The sequence below is a fragment of the Calonectris borealis genome, chromosome 2, assembly GCF_964195595.1.
Source record: "Calonectris borealis chromosome 2, bCalBor7.hap1.2, whole genome shotgun sequence".
Lineage (NCBI taxonomy): Eukaryota > Metazoa > Chordata > Aves > Procellariiformes > Procellariidae > Calonectris > Calonectris borealis.
In genome coordinates this window covers 116,739,426-116,761,627 of record NC_134313.1, presented here as the reverse complement: position 1 = coordinate 116,761,627, position 22,202 = coordinate 116,739,426, and the positions used below count along the sequence as shown (strand labels likewise).

The 22,202-nt window shown below is 37.0% G+C and overlaps 1 protein-coding gene across 2 annotated transcripts in view; it reads right to left on the bottom strand.

The window, feature by feature from the left end:
- The window catches only part of BBS9 (Bardet-Biedl syndrome 9), a 313,308-nt gene that overhangs the window by 265,186 nt on the left and 25,920 nt on the right, over positions 1–22,202 (bottom strand). For both annotated transcript variants that reach the window (XM_075143047.1, XM_075143048.1), the window contains 4 exons: positions 12,475–12,649; positions 7,847–7,931; positions 5,909–6,092; positions 4,825–4,954 (listed from right to left, as the gene is read on the bottom strand). In XM_075143047.1, the coding sequence (XP_074999148.1) occupies positions 4,825–4,954; positions 5,909–6,092; positions 7,847–7,931; positions 12,475–12,649 (574 nt within the window). The remainder of the gene's footprint in view (positions 1–4,824; positions 4,955–5,908; positions 6,093–7,846; positions 7,932–12,474; positions 12,650–22,202) is intronic.

The window sequence follows — 22,202 nt, the reverse complement described above, 5'->3', positions numbered from 1 at the left end:
AGGCATACACATCATTTTGTGGGTTATTTGCTTCAAGAATCTTTTTTCCATGAAGAACAGTCCTTCTGCTCACAGATATAGTAGTACATGTAAATGCTCACAAAAGAAAGTTGGTTCCCATATTCTAATTCCTAGATGTAGCTCCTAAAAGCAAGAGGCACCACATATGCAAAGCATCCAATTACCTGTAGACAAGCACTACAGGTGGCTCTAATGTTTTTTCTTTGGGGTATTTCTAATCAAATTCCAATGCAGCTGAAGGTGAAAATATCCTTCATTTAAACATGAAGTTCACTGATAAACTGGTGCCTAAAATAGTAAGAGTCCCCAGTAGATTAACAGAGAGGGAAGAATTATCTTTCCCACAACACAACCCCTAAACCCTCAGAGAAGGCTGGTTTACTGTTAGAACTCTGCCTGCTGACAAATTCCACGTGAAATCAACATTTTTTTGCCATACAGATACCACCAGACATAATTTCTTCACGGATAGCCAAAAGCACAAAGAACCAAAATTAGGGGCAATATGACATACTGACTTGAAAAAGGAGGTATTTGAGGAAGTTTGCAGTCTATTTCAGTTCAAAAGAAAAAAGTCAGGCTACCTTTAGCATTCACAGGCTTATCAGATATAACTTGAAGGCTGCGTACAAACAAAACCAAGCAGTAAAATTAAGACTAGTGAACTTTAAAAATGTTCAGAAGAAACAAAGTCCCTTATTTAAAGGCTTCAAGCTTTCCTGGTGCAAAAACAGGTTTGTAACTTGAAAGTGATCAAAACAGAAATCCTTTTCCTGAGACTACATCCAAGCTATAATGCTCTATCTATGTGTTTTTAACTCAACCCACAGTGGCAATTCAGATGTTTGTGATGGAAACATCCCTGCGGCTAGCAACACAAGCTATTTTGCTTTAGACTGAATGCATCTTAACATAGTGTTCTAGTTTCAGGCCAGCCAGGTCAGAGTAATACTTAGTGCAATCAATCAGCCATTAAAACATGGTACTCTTAAGAACAGCTTTGCCAAGTGAGTTAGTGTCAAATAAATAGAAAAGTAGTTGTCTAAGTATTTTAATCTACTCCAAGGACTTTTTATGGTCAAGCATATGGAGAAAGGATAATTCAGGCACAGAAAAACAAATATGACTTGTGACAGGCCCTTAAAAAAGTGACTTTCTGCTACTTTCTGAACAAGTTATTTCAGATGATTCAGACAAACACAACCCACCTTTTTGGTGGGTGAGTATTAAGTCACTTGCCTTTACAGGCTCAAATCCCTGCCAACAGGAAAAAAATTACTTTCATATGACGCGCTTTAGCTAACAGGAACTCTGTTTAGGAACCGCATTTCTATGGGCTTGCTCCCCACACAATTACCTGAATTATAAGGGGGGAGAGAGAGAAAGAAAACACATCTCAAGAAGCACCAAAAAGTGACAAATTCATAGAATTTATAATCTATGAACAATAGAGATACTGCTCATGAAATTATGTTTGCAAAGGAGACGTGGAGGTACAAGGAAGGTCTTGGTGAAACAGAAAGATGGAAACTAAAGGGCAAGAAAAAAGGGAATGGACTTTGAAGTCAATGCTGAGAAGGTATTTATATAATTACAGTGGATAGCGAGCAAACAAATTGTGCTGCTCACAATTACCATTTCAACACTGAAAATTTGAGGGGAGTAGGAATTCTTGTAATTCCTTTGTGTAACTTCCCAGATTTCAACTGTTCTAACTGCAGCATATGGACAGTTTCTCTTTAAACCACTCTAGAAGGGGTTTTTTGTTGGGTTGTTTGGTGTTTTTTAATCAACTCAGGCAGAACACCTAAACCATTTCTTCAAGAGTTTCAGCTTCAGTGAGAATGCTTTTGCACAGCCATAACTTTAAGGATGACAACACAGGGCATGCAGAAATGTAACTGTCCAAGCAGGCTTATCAATGGGAAGATGAACTTGTGCTGAAACAAAGTCCTAAGCAATTTAAATTAATCCAAATTGTCAGTGGTTATACCTCTGAAGCAATCCAGGCAGTGAAGCAATCCAAAAAAAGCATGTAGGAGTCTCCTTGACATTAAAACAATGTCATAAACAGTTAATAACTACTATACATTAACAGAACCAGAATATAAACTTCTAACAAAATAAGGGACAAACTTCTATAACAATGATTAGAACTGAACTTCCAGTTCAGTGATCATAGTTATAGAGATCTTGAGGTAAAACCCAGAATACAATAAACTCTCAAATTTTTGCCTGTAGGTCAAGTTTCTGACCACAAGCTTTTATAGGAAATTTTCAATTTCCTGACAGAGAACACTCAGGTTTTAACAGAAGGCAAAAAAGTGTAGTTCAACAGCTTAAAAATACATCACTTTTAGAGTGCAGAGACACCTCACCAAAAATGTTATAAATAAGCACTTATCTTTGATTCTATTTTTCCTTGCATGTTTCTGAAAATGTGATGGAAATCAAGCAGTTTATGCTGGAATTTAATCCCAAATGTTGTAGTATGTTATTATCATTATTACATACTAGTATTGCAATAGGGAAATACTGCATGTCACATTATTGTAAGAGGAAAAATCAATTCATAAAGAATAAGGAGGACACACACTAGACACAGAAGTTACTTCGCTGGAATTCGCCGAAGCACTTGAACAGTTGATCTTCAAAGTAGACTATCAAGATTACAGGATAAAGTATATGACTGCCTTTATGAGGCAATCACTACTCCTGCCGCACGGGGATTTACATAAAATAGCGTCTAATAATGCTTTTCTTATCCAGCAAGCCAGAGCCACACATTAGAAGTAATAGACAACAAGAAAATACAGATGAACATACATGATCCGTAGAGACAACTGTTTTCAGAACGCTCCATTTACTTTGTAAGTATTATTGCAATAAAAGTGGAAAGGATGTGAAAGTAATTAATTGACATATGTCATATTTAAGGCACTTCAATCTCTCAGCAATGTAGGATTAACAACTCTATGCTTATTAAAGTACTTAATATTATTTATGTTACAGTAGTGCCCAGAGGCCCCAGCTGAGACCGAGGCCTCTCTTGAGTGGAGTATTAGAAAATCCTTCTCACATTGAGTCAAAGAATTCCCTTTCAAATGATTTTAAAAAAAAAAAAATTCTTTTGTTTAAGCCAAATTACTACCTTGATAAGCTTTACTACAGCTGTTTAGCTCATCTTTCTTTTTAATGTCAGAAAGAAGTAAAAGCATACTGCATATTTTTAAACAGAAAGCCAGAAGAAGCATAGCTCTGAAACACGTATGCCTTAGACTTCTCCCTGCCTTTCAAGCCATTGGGTTTAGACACACAGATGTTCCTTCATTTATCAGTACCTGTATAAAGAGGTTCGTATAACAAGACTGCTGTCTCTCCACCCTTTACAGAACAAAACCCAAAACCAAACCCTAGCATTAGTAGGTCTGTGGGAATTCTGAATCCAACTAGCAAAATGATCTGGGACAAATTAGTAGGCTCTCAAAATTCTCACTAAGATCAAACTACTGAGTGTTAAAGTTCACATGGAAGAGGCAGAATCTGCATAAACTTCTTAGAGGCATTATTGAAACAGATGGTTCAATAATACGAGTTTCCAAACAAATAATTGTATATACAAATATTAGTACAATCTGCTGCTGTAAAAATCAATGCCTTTTTCAAATTTTTTCTGACACAAATATTTTTTCCAAACTTCAAAAGCTGTACTGTCATATCCTGCATAATTAACTTTTGGTTTATAGTAACTGGCCCACTGAGACTATTCGTTATATTTTACTTGTAAGACCTGTTGAATGAAAGCCAGCACAACTCTCTCCAGAGAGTCTAAAAAAAATTTAAATTATAAATTATTAAAAAACCATTAGGCAACCATTAGTACCAAACAAAACACAAACACCCCTCAGATTACTCTGCATAAGTTAGTAAAGCTAATTAGTCAGATGTTGCATTTTCATCTGTTATGAGATAAAACACATGACTTCTGATCAAGCATTCAACTACCCAGTGTATGTTGGCACAGCAGCCACAAGCCCGCTGAGGATCAGAAGTAATCTACCTGACAAGGACACTCCTACTGCACCCTGTATGGTCACAGGCACTGGGCAGCTAGCACCTACCACAGCTCTGGGGGCACACAGGACAGGCGTAAGTTGGATTGTAAAAACACTAGCTGAACTTTTCTGTAGTTTGCTTATTTCAGTGACAGACTCAGCAGAAGTTATCAATATGTCATAATTTCTCCACACTCGATCCCCTGCCCAACCAGTTTTTCCCTGACCTGTCTTATGTGTATTTTACAAAAAGTTTTGGTCTGTTGCAGTCAATCCTGAGCAATTTAAACCGTTCCTTAATTTCCACAGTTTAACATTGGAGTTGAATAATCTGTTCCAACAAATCATCTCTGGAATTCATATGCTCTAAAATGCTTAATGAAGAACAGATTTTCAGTGAGATTCCCTATTTTCCTGTCTCAGGGAAGGATCTTGCCAGATTACAAAGCTTCGTTTTTCATTCTTTTAAAGAAGAAACCACTCCACTGGAGGTATGAGACCCCAGGTTCTACCTTCACTCAAGAAAAACAGAATATCTGAAGCACAGTACAGCAATTCTAGTATTCTTCTAGATTTAATAGTATGCCCATTAATTAAATCAATATTTTATTAAACAACGAAAAAACACTTTGAATTTTCCTCTTACACCTTATCTGTTACATACCTCAGAACTGTTTGTTAGGATCTACAAGCAAATTTCACAACTGGAAATGAATCTGAAAAAAATAAACTTCAACAAGGTACTTACTGTAAATTTGCTACTTTTACTGATACAGGAACGTGGGGAAGTTGAGTGGCCCATTTCAGTGTAACATCTTGATAAACATTCAACATTTTACTATGGTTTCCAACTAAAGTGTTTATTGTTCCTTCTTTCACTGTTAAAGATATAAAACCAGTTTTAGGATGAAAGATTTTCAAAAGCCAGTACTTTTCTTTAAGACATATATCATTACGCTATTTCTTCTTTCCCTTTTAAGCCATTACTTGTTATAAATTAATTAAGTATATATGATTAATTATAGATACCAATTTCAATTTCATACTACACAACACGTGCCACAACTTTCCAAGGTTCTAGCCAGCCATGTTTGGTAATTTAAAACATTACTAACAAAGACTCATAATTGCCATGTTAGCATGCTAGGATAGATATGACAAAATACACGTTGGTTAAATATCAGCTACTTCATTAATTCATTGACCTGTGAATACTGATTAAAGGTGTATGCATTTATAGGTTTTATTTATAGTATAATACAAATCAGAAAGTATAAAGTGTGAAGATTGTTAACATCATATTTATAAAGTCTAAAATGATATTTTAAGTCTAAAATAAGACATGTTGTCAAAAATTTATCAGTTAGTTTTTGAAACATTAATATAGAATAGGTATTAAGACTCTGTAGTTCTATAGTGGCATCCAACCAAGTTGCTTCCATACAATGTAGTAAGTTAGTTTCATTTCCTAACAGTAAACTTTATTTGGTTTTTTTAACTATCAGTAAATAACAGAAGGTCCACAAACACTAGTTTACCCTTCCAAAATCTCTCATTCTTCCATGTTTGTTGCTTTGGTAGCCTGGGCAAACTTATTCAAACACATCAATTTGGTGATGAGAAAATATCTATTTAGATTCTAAAAATTATGACACTTGACACTAAGTAACATTTGAAAATAAACCTGCTTCATCTAAAAAGAGAGCTCCAATTCCACAAATTTTCTACAAATCATCAGCTTATTCAGAAAAATATATTTATTCAGTTGAAAAAAAATTATTAGCTGTAAAAGTAACCAAGCTAAAGTTAAGTTGAATTTTCCTTTTACAAACCTGAACAATAAGGAATGAAGCAACTCGGACTGTAATCAAGCTTTTTCATTAATCGAATTTGCCCATTATCCTTAAGGCAAAAGAAGTTTCTCTCACCAAGCACAAAAACAGAAGAAACTGCCTGATTAAAGGAGACAACGCGTATATCCAGTGCTTGCTCTCCGATGTTTAAAACCCAATCCGCCTTCAAAAGAAAAAACATGCTCCAGAGATCAGTTGACAGCTGCATATTAAAGACAAAACTCATAGAGAAGGCTTAGAACTCATCAAGTTACATGAATATCATTAACATAGGTAGAAAAGCAAAATCAAGGTCTTTTTTTGAATGAGAAAGTATTAGTTATCCTCTTATTTTGAAAGTAGTTGGTGACTTTCCTTATTGTGAGTAAAGCAGCAAAAACATCATCCACTTCTTGAAATAGTCGTGAATTGATGGCTATGCAGTTCACTTAAGCATATTTAAATTTTAAAATACACATGCCATTCAATATGAAAATGCTTTATACTTTAACTATTAAATCCAAGAACAGAGTATTAGAATCATCTGTACATGTCCTTAGATATTAAGGGCAAGGTTAGAGAGCAAAAGGTGATAACTTATTCTACCAATATATGTAAATGGAAAAATAGACAAAGTTTTAGCTTTGTAAGCCAATATTTATGCTTGCAGTTGCTAATGTACACCCTTCAATCTGAAGAATGTTTGTGTATATGATAGCTTGTCTGCTCTTCCAACTACATACATTGATATAATAAGCAACTACTTACAAATCCTGCCTTGCCTATATCCTTACATCTTTAAACAATACTACTGCTTATTGATACGTTTCATTGGTTTGTTATTTCAGCTCCTCTGAGAAATTTCAACTAATTCACACATGCAAAAATTGCTTTTGACTGCTGCCAAGCTGGTTAAACAGAAATTCAGAATTTCTGAAGTCAGAAAACATCAAAGTTCAACTGTCCTATCTGAACAGCATCAATCATTTTGCTTAAAGAACATACAGTGTGTTAGTAAACATACTAGCATGTCTGATATACGAAGCTGGAAGTGCCATCTTAAAAGTCACAGGGAAAAAAAAGCCAGGCTGATTACATTCATCTCCATATATGCTTCTCATTTTAGATTAAAAAAATGTATTTAATTTGCAGCATACCTGATGAAGCTTCCAAATTTCTTCAAAAACTATGTCTTCTCCTAATTCAAAATGTAGGATTCTGACTGACTTACAGTTTGAAAAAACTCTACAGTTGGCCACTGGAAGGAAGATGCTCTCCCAATATTTTACTGTCATACGTGAAATACGTTGAATCTAGGATTTTACGCAGTATATTTAGCAGACAAGCAATTCTACTGCAGGACCACAGAGAATGAAATTCTTTTCCTCTTAATAGGAGGCAGCTCAAATATTAAACAACTTAGTCACAGGGACATTCTGAAGACCACTGAATCCACAGGTTTTTGACAAAAAGAGTCCAGGATACTGACTATTTATGGAAACATTTTTCACTGCTGATTTTCTCCAAGTACAAAGGATTCCCCAGGTAGAATGAGGTTAATTTTTTAAGTCCAATACAAAGTCAAAAATAGACTTAAATTAAAAACATGAGCAATATTTCAGGTGTACCTATTTATCTATTTCAGTACAGTTTAGGTTCTGTATTACAAAGACTGCCTTAGAAATAGTTATTTCCAGTACACAGTTCTCTCTTTTTTTTTCTTCTCCTTAGAATAACAGTGCGTTTTAATGCCCAACCTTAAATGACTGAGCCCAAAGCAATCTTCATAGAAATCTACTGAAGTCCTTCCATTGCCTTTAATGGCAATTGGATCAGGTCCTTTGTCAGCAGAGAATATTTCCATTCGTTACTCAGCATTGGTCTTTTTAACATGTATGCAGTGTACCATACAGGTCATGTAAAATAAACAGGTTTTACCACAAGTCTTTTTCCAGCACTAAGTTTTTGCTGTTCTGTTTCTTGTCTTTCATTAGCATCTGTCGCAAATGCCAGAACTTGGTATCTGTTATAGGAAGTTTAAAAAAGTTAAAAAAAAAAAATCTTTGTAGTTAATACCCTTACATTAAGTAAAAAAAAAAAAATAATTATCGTATTATAAGTATACATACACAGTAAAAGCACAGTCTAAAAGGATTGTTAGAAAGCCTACTGCAACACATCTATCATCAGCAAAGATGTTAAAATAAATATCACTGCAGGATAACAGCTAAGTGTAAAGGCAGAAATTAAAACAAACATTTCTATTCAGATTTTATCTGGTGTTAAAATAAATTTAACAGCTCAATATATTAGAGGATAGAAATCTAAACCCCAAAGAAGACAGAAGCAAGAAACCAACATATTTTCAAATTGTGAAATTAGGATTCTAATAAAAAATACACTTTTTCTCTTATTAAGCTTTAAAAAAATATCCTAAAATATCCTGAAATACAGTCTGCTATATCTAATAGTTACACGCTCAAGCACATCCATTAAGTAAACTAAGTGGTTCCAATCCAAGAGATAACAGTAAACTGGCACCAGTAGGTGGCACATCTAGCAAAAGATGGGAGGTTTGTGGGTTTGGTTTTTTTATTATTTTGTAACTGCCAACCAACCATACTATGAAAAATTGGCAATGAAGACATTAGAACAAAAGATGTCTACTGCCATAAAAGCTTCACACATCTATCTGTCCTCATTTACCCCTATGCAATCCTCAATGTTCAAACTGTGTCCTCATTGACTCTTCTGTAACTATTTCTTTCCTGAATTTGTACTGGTGTCCTAACTTACTGAACTGTTTCCAATGTATGCACATGAGGTAATCTGTAAAATACTGAGGTTTCCTACAAAAGTGAAATAAACAACAACAAAAAACTTATCCAAAAGATAGCACTCAATTCTGGAAGTCGTGGAGTGCCATCAGCTCCTAAGCTTAAACCAACACAATTCTGAATGTTCCAATTCAAGTCTAACAAATAAAAGTACATGTTTTTGCATATTGTTAAAGTTATAGATTTAAAATTATGACACCAGCAGCCCTCACATTTCAGATGCATGTATTGTTGTGCTCGCTACTGAAGGATTTTAGTTCCTAAAATTATTTTACTTATAGAAGTAAACTATGTACTTGGAGTAAGAAATTTAATTGCTTAAGGTGAATGCCATGACCTAGTTAAAAATACTGCTTTTAGTACAATTATTATGTCTTTAAGTGTCCTCTATATGAGCAAATTCACCACCCTTTTTCAGTTTAACACATTGATAAGAGAACTTGCAGATTCTGACCTAATAAAATTTTCTCTTTTCACCATATTTTATTGATAGTCTTGCCTAGCACATTATCATTTTATTAACTAATCAGGGACTAATACATAGTTTTCAAACCAGACTCCTATTGAACAGCAATATGTATTGATATTTAAGTACCAACTGCCTGCATACAAGTCTTTCATCACAAAAAACTCAAGCCACAGATGACCAACACAAACTTTGAATTCAGCTATCACATCAAGTATACAATCATCTAAATAAGAGGCATTTTGCTTTTAGATCTTGAAAGAATTCAAAATCAACAAAGGAAATATTGCTTTCAAATGAAGGCATTGGTCTGTATGAGCTATAGGAAGATGGATAATTTGAAATTTGGCAACTTGTTCTACTAAAAACACGAGATAGAACTGCTCTATTTTTCATTTACTATAATAAGAGAAAGCATGTTTAATACAACCATAAAAATAACCTCTTTTCTCCTTACCATGTCTATTTCCTTCACTTCAGAAGGATGTCCTAATAGTTCAGACACACACTAGAGATTAGTACCACAGTGTCTTAACACTTGGCACTAAAGACCAATACCCAGAATCCAAGTGAAGAATTCCTTTAAAACTACACCTTCCTACAATAAAGACAGCATATTTGTGAATCAGTGACAGACTGAGGAAAAATTTTAGCCACATTTGTTGTAAAAGTCAATAATCTAAACATAATGAAATGCATGAGATATTCATTTTAAAGAAAAAATATTTCTTTATTCCTTGCCAATATTAATAAATTCTATTCTAATTTATTTCTTAGGAAAAATATGAATTTTCTATTAAATTACTTTTATTTGCAACATATATCTTCTCCTGTATTAAGAAAACAACACACGATGTCTATAATCTGCTCATGCAATATCCAGAATCTAACAATCATCTGATTAAGCTTAAGCAGCATATTAAAAAGAGTATTGCTTGAGAAATTCAGGTGATAGAGCAGGGTAACGTGACAAAGCATTGTGTTAGATTAACATTCCCCAGATTAGATTCCCAAGGCATAATCTATAAAAAGTGGCATTCTTCTTTTCTTTGATATGATTACCTCTGAAAAAATCCTTAAGGTACTTGTCAGCCCATTCCTCCAGTTTGATGAGATTCCTCTGAATGGTAGTCCTACCCTCTTTATATTAGCCACTTCCTACAATTTGGCATCATCCTTGAATTTCAGGACATGCATTCTGTCCTACTGTCCAGGATGAAGATGTTAAAGAAGTACTGGCTCCAGTATCAGCTCCTGAGGAACATCACTCATCTTTGGCTGCTAGTTAGATCTGTGGACAACTACTACTCTGTAAGCCTGACAGCTCTGACACTTTTTCCACCATTTTTTAGTTCTTTTTTTAATGATGGGTAGTAGCTCCGCCCCAAACACCACACCACCCCAATTTACTGCTAGGCACAGAGGTTTAAAAAGCCTAAGAGCAGACTTTGTCAGTTTTAATGGAGAAATGATGAGGCAAAGTAAGCATTAAGTTCCTTGGTATTTTCACACCTTTGTTAAATTTGCCCAATCTGTTCAGTAGTGGGTCAATTTCCTGGATCTACCTTTTTACATCTGAGGTATCTGTGGAAGTCCTTGTTCTTTAGACCCTCTGTCAGTAAAAGTTTTAACCAAGCTTATATCTTCTCAATCCCATGCCCTGCATGCCCACATGATGTTTTATATTCCTCCTTAGTAGTCCATTTTAACTTCCATCTCTTACATTTCCGTTTGAACTCTCTCAGGAGCTACCTGTCCAGTCAAGCTGCCTTCTGCTACTTCTTATTTTCTTGAACAACAAAATGGATTGTTCTTGGTCTTTGAGAAGGTTATCCATGAAGATTCACCAACTCTCCTGAGCCCTTTTGCCCTTTAGGGCAGCCTCTCACAGGATCCTGCCTACCAGTTCCTTGAACAAGCCCAAGTCTGGTCTCTTGAAATCTACAGTCTTTACTCCACTGCTTATCTTCCTCACCTCTCTCAGAATCTTAATCTATATCATCTCATGGTCACTGCAGCCAATGTCTGCAACACTCAACGGCAGATGCTGACTATTAGTTCTCCAAACATTTCTTCCTTCTTTCTGAGTTGTTGGACTCATCAAAGCATCTTCCCTAGCCAGGCTGTCTAGCACCTGCATCAAAAAAGTTTTCCTTAATGCACCTCAGAAACCTTCCACATTGCTGAAGTCCATCATGTTGCCCTCCCAGCAGACATTAGTCCTCCATGAGAACAAGGGCCTGCAATTGGAAACTTCTTGTTTAAAAAAGACTTCATAGCAGACACCCACCACAACGTCGCCTTCCTCAAGCATCCATCTGATTTAAACAGATGGATGCTTGATAAACTCTCAACATCGTGGTTCTGTAAGAGAGCGCCATGTATTCAAGCTGCTCCTCCATGGTGAACACAAATCCCCCCTTGTCTGTCTTTTCTGCCTGAAGAGCCTGGAGTCATCAATTACAGCACCTTAGTCATACAAGCTACCCTGTCACATCTCTAACTGCACACACAAATACTAGTTCCTCCTCTTTGTTGCCACGCCTGTAGGTGTTTGTAAATACGCACTTAATATGGGCCCTCATTCATCCCACTTTTTCTAAGGTATTATGAAAGCATTCCCCTTTGTGCACTTGACCCTTATACCATCAGTTACATAGGATTTAGCACCTATCCCTCAGTCTAGAAGTCAAGGAGGTTAACAAGCCGCCTCTGCCACTTTGTCAGGTGGATTCCATCTCTCCCCACCAGGCCTCATTCCTTTGAGAGGATCCTATGATCACAAAAGCCAAGGCCCTGTCTCAAATCTCTTCTGAAAACTGAACAGATTCATCAGACTAACACCTATTTGCATCAAAATAAAAATCCCGCTGAAACAACTGGAAGGAACATCTTGCTCAAGCGGTATAGTGCAGACAACACTGAAAGCACAGATTAGACTGAACTGAAGCAGGGAAAAACCTGGCACTTGCAGGACAACATGATGTGCCTTGATAAGCTAGTAAACTTAACTTATTTATACAAATAAAATAGGACCATAAAGTCCTCAGGACACACAGTATGCTTTCTTCTATGTACAGAGACAGTAATCATTCAACAACATACAGCATTTTATTTTTCTTCTTTCCTGCAACTACCTATCACCTGTTTTGCGATAGAATATTACAAAAGGCAATAAAAATTAGACACGATTACTTTTAATTTGTTTACATACTAAATGATAGCACCAAAATATGCTATAATTACTGAACATGAACACATACTTGTAACTCTCAACCTGTCGACAAGAAGACACTGTAATGAAAGAATCTGTCCGAGAGCTGTAAGTCAAGGGACCAGGCAGAAGAAAACCAGGTAAAAAACGGCCAAAAGCATAGCTTTCCTGTTCAAACAACATGAGCATCCCATCCATGGACTGTATGCATATCAAATCTCGACCTAAGGAAAGCAAAAGAAAGAAATACAAAGGAAACAAAGCAATGTTATTTATATAGTTTTAATCCTAAACTTGTTAGTAAATTAAAATGGTACTCGTAAGTAATCCTAACAAAAATAAGATTCATTTTAATTTACACGAGTGCTTACTATGAGGAAGAACACTAAACATTCCAACCTCAATAAAAGCTTACTTAGTAAAATAAACAAACTAGATTTTCTGGGGAATAACATTCAGAATATATTAAGAGCAAAAAAAGAGTTAGATATTTTATTTCAAACCAAAATTTCTAAAGATATAACTTTTACAATTTTAGTTTAAAGAAATGTTTCAATACTCCCAAAACCCCAAATTATTCTGGTTCTTAAATGCCTCTACACCTTACAAGCACTCTTTAAACCACAACTGTAGTTTAAAAATAACCTATTCTATTCTTTCAAGTCTACTTAAGCAACATAACAGAAAGTCCTACAAATATGTATTGTTGTGAAAATAATGCAATGGCAATGTTTTCCACACTTTGCATTCACATTTTCTGTCTTCAAGGAAAGAAAAAACAAAACAGGCCCACTCAGTGTTACCAACAAGACAAAAAAAAAAAAAAATCAAATAAAAAAATTCAGCTTGGAGTAAATTACTTCAAGCTTCGTCCATTATTCAGCAGCCTCAAGACATAACTTAAGACATGACTTGTCATGCCTCAAGTACATCAATCTAAATTCAAAGTCTCATTCTGAAAACTTCTGAGATCAGAAGCCCATTATGCAGCTGGGTCCTTTCCACTTGCCTTCCCTCAGCCCTTTTTCAGATTTTCCCATTTTCTAAAAATCAAGTTCTCCCATCCTTCTTTCCAGATTCTGCACATAATTCACTACATGTTCTATAAACCCTGTTGCAAATATCAACCGTTTGATAGGAAGGACATTTGAAAGTGTAATTCATGTTGTTCATTTGGTAGAGGCAAAGTTGAATCTCTTAGTCTCTAGTGAAAAAGTTAAAATACTTCAATCCTTCACACCTATGATTATATAGATAGAACTGCAAAACAATTTCAACAGCGTAACTTCAGGAACACTGATGGCATTTCAAGCACTTAATCACACCACCTGTTTTCTTCCCTTATGTTCTACATGGACCTTTTCTGAAAACCTTAAAGGTCATTCTTATTTAATGGAGTTTTGTTGGTTTTGTCTGTTTGAAAACTCCTAAAGTGCATACATTTTGAGGGAAAACATTAACTGACAATATCAAACACTTACATTTTGCTTTAGCAAGGTAGTAACAGCATTTCCAATTGACAAACTCATAAATTAAAATATAGAAAAGAATTTGATTCAACCTTAGAAAAATCCCTTATTCCTTATTAAACATGAGAGAAGTATTCCTTTAATCAAGAATCCTTGGTGGCTTCGAAAAGAAACTTAGCTGAGAAACAAAGAAAACGCATCTTCCTGAGCTGAAAAATGTTATACAAAAGCAATTCAACGTGGAAATCATTAAAGTACTGTTCAAAAGTAGTCAGACTGAGATTTTGCCTGATACTGAAGTCAAACCAATATATCTGGTTTTTTCCTACTACTGCAAGTGGGAAAATTTAAATATATCATCTTTATAGCAGCTCATTAAACCAGTGACCACTTGTCACTAGCAACTTCAGTTTGATGATTTAAGTCTCAAAAGTTTAATCTATAACATTCTAAAGTTTGTATCCCTACACTGGAAACTTGAAACATTTTAAATGTTTCTTCTACGTGCAGATTAAAGCCATACATCCTTCTAGGAAATGTAAACTCTTTACCTCTGTTAACAGCAAAAGTCAATGAAAAAATGTTTCCTGTGACTAAATGCAATCATTTTGAGAGAATTATGGGTTTGACATAGATCTCCAAAAGCATTTTCTAAACAGAACAATTGTTTTAGAGCTATGATTTTCCTAGGATTTTCTACACAGACTTTTTAAATTATAAAGCAGGGTCTAGGGCTTCTGTTCAATTTTAGAATTTATTGTTTATAAAATTAGAAACATTCTACAGTATACAAACACATTAAATATGCATATATACACACACCTCTTAAATGTGTATGTTTCCCCAGCTTTATTAAGTCTTTAAGAATCATTTACCCTCTTAAATATACTTCATAGGACAGATTTCAGAATTGTTTTATTTATTCATAACTTGTAGCTGACATTCTGCAGCTGAAATATGTGGTATTCAAGAGGTTACAGCGACTACTGATCATAGTCAGGATGAACATGTGGTTCGCTGCTTATACTGAGTCTCTGAAGTACTAGCCAAGAACACTGCAATGACTTTACTAACATACGATTCAGAAATTAGTGAGAGTGATCTATAAATAAGTACCATATATGTTTCAATTAAAAAATAAAGCAAGATGCATATGTGAATTTGCAAGTTATTTAATATTAAGGTTCCTACAATTCTGAATGTTCTGCTTTTCATCACTAACAGTTGACATTATCAACTATTATTAGTGTAAATAAAAGAAAGAAAATGCATGTATTCATAAAAGAATTGTAGCAACTGCACAAGTTCAAAGAGTATCACTTGAAGCACACTAAGACTGTGAGTAGACAAATGAGTGAGACCAATCTAACGCTTTGCTACTGCTAGCAGGAGCAGTCCTGCTCACCTCCTTCCCTCTGGGCCTCCAGCTCCCCTTGCTCAGTTTACATAGTTCCTCCCCGCTCCCAAGCCAGATCTAGTACTTACCTGATGTCTGTTAAGCTGATAGTTGGACACCATACTGAATTTGTAATTTTTTTTAAAAAAGTTTCAGATGAGTGGATCATCACCCCACATAAATAACTCCATACAAGCTTAGCAACTGCCAGGGGTGACCTGGAAAGTATCAAGTGTGACATGGCTCTGGGGGTGATGGTTAAGGGCATGAGGGCCCAGGTGGTTTTCCTCCTTAATCCTGCTGAGGAAGGGGAAGGGCATGAGGAAGACTGGACGTATCCTGTTGGCCAACAATTGGTTGCACAGTGGGTATCTGCAACAGAGCTTGGTTTTATGACCATATGACCCTCTTTGAGGATTGACAGCTGTTTGGAAGAGACAGGATCCCCTGACTAAATCCAGCAAAAGTATCTTTGCCAACAGGCTTGCCAACTCAGTAAGAGCAACTTTAAACTAGGAATGACAGGGGAGGGAGAGATTTTACAACGATAAGTGAGGGAGTGGTAGATGGGGTAGGCAAGCAAAGGGCCCCGGGATGATATGAACCAAAGGGACATAGCAATCAACAAAACAGGGCTGAAGTGAAATCACCTCAAGCACAGGAATCCAAGTAAGGAAGTGCCCACGGAACAGCAGCCTTATGGAGAAAGCTCTCATGGCCTTTTTGAGTGCCTCCCTGAAATGCCTCTACAGTAATGCACACAGTAACGAGAAAACCAGGAGGAACTGGAAGTCTGTGTGCAGTTATAGGGCTACAACCTCACTGGGATCACAGAGTCATAGTGGACTAGCTCACATGGCTGGAGTGCTAAGATGGATGCATCCAGGCCCTTTAGGAAGGGCAGGCCAGGATGGTGATGGGGAGTTGTCCTTATTAGCAAGAGACCACCCAGAATGCAGTTCTGCCTGGGGACAGGTGGTGAGCCAGTCAAGAGCTTATGGGTCAGGATTAGTGAGCAGACCAATATGAGTGTCTGCCATAGGCCACCTGGTCAGGACGAGGTAGATGAGGCACTCTTCAGACAACTGGCAGAAGCCTCACATTTGGTGGCTCTGGTCCTCATGGGGGACTTGAACAACCCTGATATCTGTAAGAAGGACAATAGCAGGGCACAAGAACTCTAGTTTCTGTAACACATTGACAGAAACTTCCCAACCCAGGTGACTGATGAGCCAAACAGGAGGGGTGCTCTGCTGGACATGATACTTAAAGGCAAGGAAGGATGTGAAGGTTGGGGTACAGCCTTGGCTACAGTGACTATGAGATGGTCAGGAGGATGGTCAGGATAAGTTCTGGAGCACAAGAGGAATGAGCAGGGCATAAAACAGGACCACAGCCCTAGACTTCAGGAGAGCAGACTTTAGCCTCTTCAGGGATCTGCCTAGAAGAATCTGTTGGGATATGGCCCTGGAGAGAAAAGGGGTCCAAGAGAGCTGGTTGAATATTCAAGGATCACCTCCAAGTTCAAGAACAGTCTACCCCAACAAGCAGAGAGTAAAGCAAAGGCAGGCGGCAAGACATCTACGAGGATAAACAAGGAGCTCCTGAATACACTGTCATAAAAATAAAGTGTAGAAGAGGTGGAAGCTGGGGCAGGTGACCTAGGAGGAATATAGGGATACTGTATAATCATTCAGGGATGGCGTTAGGAAAGCAATAGCCCAGCTGAGTTGAATCTGGCAAGGGATGTGGAGGGCAACAAAAGATTCCACAAATACACAGACATCCAAACAAAGACTAGGGAAAATGTGGGACCTTAATGGAGCAGGGGCCATAGTGACAAAGGGCACAGAAAAGTCAAGGAGCTCGATGCTTTCTTTGCTTCCGTCTTTACCAGTAAGACTGGTCTTGAGGAATCTCAGGCCCCTGAGACCAAAGGGAAAGTCTGAGCAAAGGAAGACTTACCCTCAGTGGAAGGGGATCTGGTTAGGGAATATTTAAACAAAGTAAACTTAAGTTCACAGGACTGACGTGATGCACCCACAAGTGCTGAGGGAGCCTGCTGATGTCATTGCAACGCCACTCAATTATACTTGAAAGGTCACAGCAATCAGAAGAGTACCCTAAAGACTGGAAGAAAGCAAACGTCACTATCTTCAAGAAGGACAAGTAGGAAGATCCAGGGAACCCTCCTCAGACCCTCGGAAGGTAATGGAGCAACTAATACTCGTGGAAACCATTTCCAGACACACGAAGGACAAGAAGTTGATCAGGAGTAGTCAGCATGGGTCTACAAAGGTGAAATCATGCTTAACCAACCTAACTGCCTTCTACAAAGAAGTGACTAGCTTTGTGGATGACAGGAGATCAGTGGATGACATTTACCTTGACTTCAGGAAGACTTTTGGTGCTGCCTCCCATAGCATCCCCATACATAAGCTGATGAAGTCCAGGCTACATAAGTCGACAATGAGGTCAACTGAAGACTGGTTAAACTGCCACGTTCAGAAGGTGTGCTGCCATTCAGAGGGACCTCAACAGGCTGAAGAAGTAGGCAGACAGGAATGTCATGAAGTTCAAAGGGAAATGCAAAGTCCTGCCCCAGGAAGGAATAACCAAGGGCACACTGGGGGACAACCAGCTGGCAAACAGCTCTGCAGAGAAAGACCTGGGGTCTTCCTGGACAAATTATACCATGAGCCAGCAACGTGCCCTTGCAGCAAAGGCAGCCAACAGTATCCCAGGCTGCATTAGGAAGAGTGTCACCAGCAAATTGAAGGAAGCCTTCCCCTCTATTCAGCATTGGTGAGGCCACATCCAGAGTACTGGGTCCAGTTCTGGGCTCCCCAGTACAAAAAACAACCAGGGACATACCACAGCAAGTTCAGCAAAGGGCCACAAAGATGGTTGAGGAACTGTTTCAGGTGAGGAGAAGCTAGAGAGCTGTATCACATAAAATTCTATCTGAACATAAAAGAGATTTTTTTTTTTTTACTGTGAAGGTCATCAAACACTGGAACCCATTGTCCAGAAAGGTTGTAGAGTGTCCTTCCCTTGACATATTCGAAACACAACTGAACACAATCCTGGGCAGCTTCTAGCTGAACCTGCTTGGGAAGCAGAATTGGACTAGATGAAGTCAAGAGAAGAATCATTCAAATAAGGCATTCAAAGAAGACGTTCTGTCTTTCATCTCTGATCTACTCCAAGGCACTATGGTAGATATCTGTTCCTCTAGACTGTGAAATTTCACAGGATTTAGTCCTATCACATACTCCTGATCAGCAAACAGTGGAAACCATTAGAGAAACTTGAGATGTTTTGCACTTGTATGCTATCAATGTTAATGATAGCCAGCTTCCACTTCCGAACAGTTGCTGATATTATTATCACACTGCTGATACCATCTAGAAAAAGTATGTTAGCCAGCTGTATAAAATTATGAGTAACCAGTAAAAGTAACTCTCAGAAACTTGTACAAACACTGATAACTAGTAAAAGGTGCTAGCACCACAGTCTCTTAGGTCTCTTAGGTATAGTTATCTTAAAGTGTAGTTATGGGCTACTAGAAATAACTAGTGGCATTTTTATTTGGCTTGCAAGAAAATAGTGCTTCATAATCCAGGTGTCCATGTGACCATGGTTATTCTACATCTGTTACCTCAAAATCACATATGTTCGCATTCAGCATTCAAAGGCATACTGAAAACCCTCTCAACACTTTACGTTAGCTAACTGTTCAGTTCCACTTCTATTTTACACCTTTATCAAGAATACAACCCTGTAAGTATGGGTATAGAGAGTCTTCAATTCCCCTTCCACAGTTTCATATGAATTTTCCTACCACCAGCAGTGTGCTACAGAAGAAATCTGCAGCTGTCTGCCCTACTTCCAGAACCTTAACTTTCAATATCTAGCTTCAGTGGAACTCCCTGGTACCTGAAACCTGAAGACAAAAAGATTACACATATCAGCTTGAAAAACTCTTTTTAAAGGCACAGTAGTAGAACACATTTGTACTTTGTTTCTTAAGACTTATTTTTCATCTTTTCTTCCTTAAAAAGATATAGATAAAACCAGAAAAAAACCCACAAAAATTAAAATTGTGCATAAAACAGTTTAAGTAACCAAAAATTATAACAGTAATTATGTCTAAGTTTTTGCCATACTGCTATTCTACTGTTTTGAAAAGTTCTAAATATTGCTTGATATATCATAAGATTAAAAGTAAAAGACATTTAATTGTAAAGTGAATGCCCTTACTAACACAGAAATCTTATATATTTTGTAATAGAATTAAATTTCAGGTACTGGTTATACTGATGGTTATACTGATGGTAGTGAGAAAGCTATCTTCTAGACAGCTTCTGACCACAACCTTCAGGGTTTAAGCTTGTCTAAAATATACAATTTAATTTCTATTCTTCAGATGTAATTGATATGCAGTGGTAATCTAGTAGACATATCACAATTCAAATAACAGAAAAAAGTAAAGGTCAGTAGAGGTGTTGAGGAGTTACTGCTTAAGTAACAAGTAGTAATAGCTTCTGCTCTCATGTATATTATGAATATCAATCTTATTCTTACCAATTTCATTACATCATGAAAATGATGAATAGAAAAACTATAGCACTATCTGCAATATATATGAAGCTACATGTCATATCAGACATGGAAGCATTCATCTTTAACAGTCATAATCCCTCATCACACACAAATACAATTGTTAAAATACCTCCTGTTTTAACAGTAGTGATATGATTGAATATGACATGACATAATATGACAAGTTCTTTAGAGCACTCCAATGATCTCCAAGTATACTGCAGTACTGAACCATACTGTCTGAAGAAACAAATATATATCACGCACCTAAGACTGAATCAGTAATCACTCTTTTTGCCTTTAAGAGCACAGCATCATTTCTTAATATACCTACCACTTTATTCATCATATGTGTTGTTCTTACTCACTAATTTTCAAATTTGGATTTTAACTAGCTTGTACTAGTAGATCAAACTCCAATTATCCACACTATTACATGTAAAGCATAATTAAAGAAAATTAAATTATGTATGAACTCTTATTTCCCAGCTTTTTATAGGTCATCTTATTTCCTTTGGCCATTTTTTTTTAATGTGTAGCTAGTGAATGGAGTTTTTATGTTTCACTTTAAGAAATGCAGTCTTCCAAAAACTCAGTCAGAAATGTCCATTTCAAAAAACTTATTGCAGCCAGTTAGCTTTGCCAGTGACATATTTATAAAGTGAAAATATAACCCATAGTGTTTTCTGCAGATCAGATGGAATCACTTAGTGTACTCTACATAGTTTCAGCAGCTTGTGCCTCCAGAGGAATGTCCCTCAGCCAGAAAGTGTTACTTTTAAGCACAAGTCCAGCTACTGTTGTTTTGTAGTTTTGTTATTCTAGCATGATATGAATACATTTACGTCACACTTTTAAACCACAGTGTATTTTTAGAGCTAATGCAAAGCCAAAATGAGAGGCAGGTGGTAGCTCTTTGAAATAAGCTTCTAATTAAAGCTATTTTGGAGCTCAAGTTTTTTGCATGTTAATGATTTCCTCTACTCTGAGCCTCCCCTCTGGCACCAAATCATTTTCATAAAAAGTACATTATGTAATCACAAGGCCTGAGCACCATGTGAAATCATGCAATGAAAACTACAGTATCAAATGGGATAAATTAGAAATCAGAAAAAAGCTTCATAAAGTTACAGATTTTAGGGAGACGTCAGCAGAGATAACTTTACTGCCTTCAATGGTAACCAAAAGCTTCAGCCAAAAGCCTTGTGTGGAAGGAAGCGTTAATGAAATAAAACAAAAAGAGAAAATGGCATTTACAAGACACCCAGGAATCCAAGAGCCCTTTAATGATACTTGAGAAACGTTTTCCTAATTTGACAAAAGAGAAGTTAAATCCACAGTGCATTGACCAGTGAAGCGATGCACACAAACTGTATTGCCACACACTGGAACAGAAATTACTGTTCTGACTTGAAACAAGCAAATATGTTTTCCTTTTCCTTCATCATTGAAATCTGGTCCCCAAAATTTCTCCCAGCATAGAGAACAAAGTCTCCTCCAGTTCAAACCCATTTTGGAGATTTCAGCTTGTTGCTGAGTGTAGCTCCTGAAGCAAAACAGATCGGGGTCAACTGTGAGAAAAGCACTTCAGGAATCACTTCTGACTAATGGAAAAACCATTTGAAAATATGTCGGGCAGTTCTTAAAACAATGTATGCCTAGTAAAAGGCAAGTCTTCAGTTACTTCCCTAACCCAAAGCAGGAAGCAGATGTCAGTGTACATTCAGAAAGAACTCTGAATTAACGAGCTTGGTGGTCTGGTAGCTGCTCATTGCATTACTACAGAAGGGATCAAAGTTCAGGACTTCAGCTGCAGCCATTCATTCTAGGCCAGAGGATCTGACAGCACCGCCAAGGCAGTGCAATACCCTGAACACACAAAAAGAGGAGACGGAAAAATGCCCTGCATCACTCAATGCTAATGCATATACCCATCCCAAACGATGCACAAAGTGTACATATGTTCCAGCTGAGATTGACTAAGTGCTTTTCTGCTGGAATTGAAAAATCACTCCAACAGGAAGGAAATAAAAATAAAGTGGATAGGAGTTTAAGAGAAACTAAGGAAAGTGTTTAAGGAAAACACTAAATCCTTATTCTACTGATGTTAGCTTTAATTATTTTCTAATGCCTTCTGGATATTAAAGTACTGCAGTAAAACATGTTCACAAGTCCCAACACAAGAGATGCTCTCTCTGCAACAGCTCACTCGGTAAGAAGCCTCCCTGGTCAAGACACAGTAAAGCATGCAGTCAGAGCTGCCATGAGAAAAAGAATCTTTTTGCTTCTCTCAGCCATCACACTGTA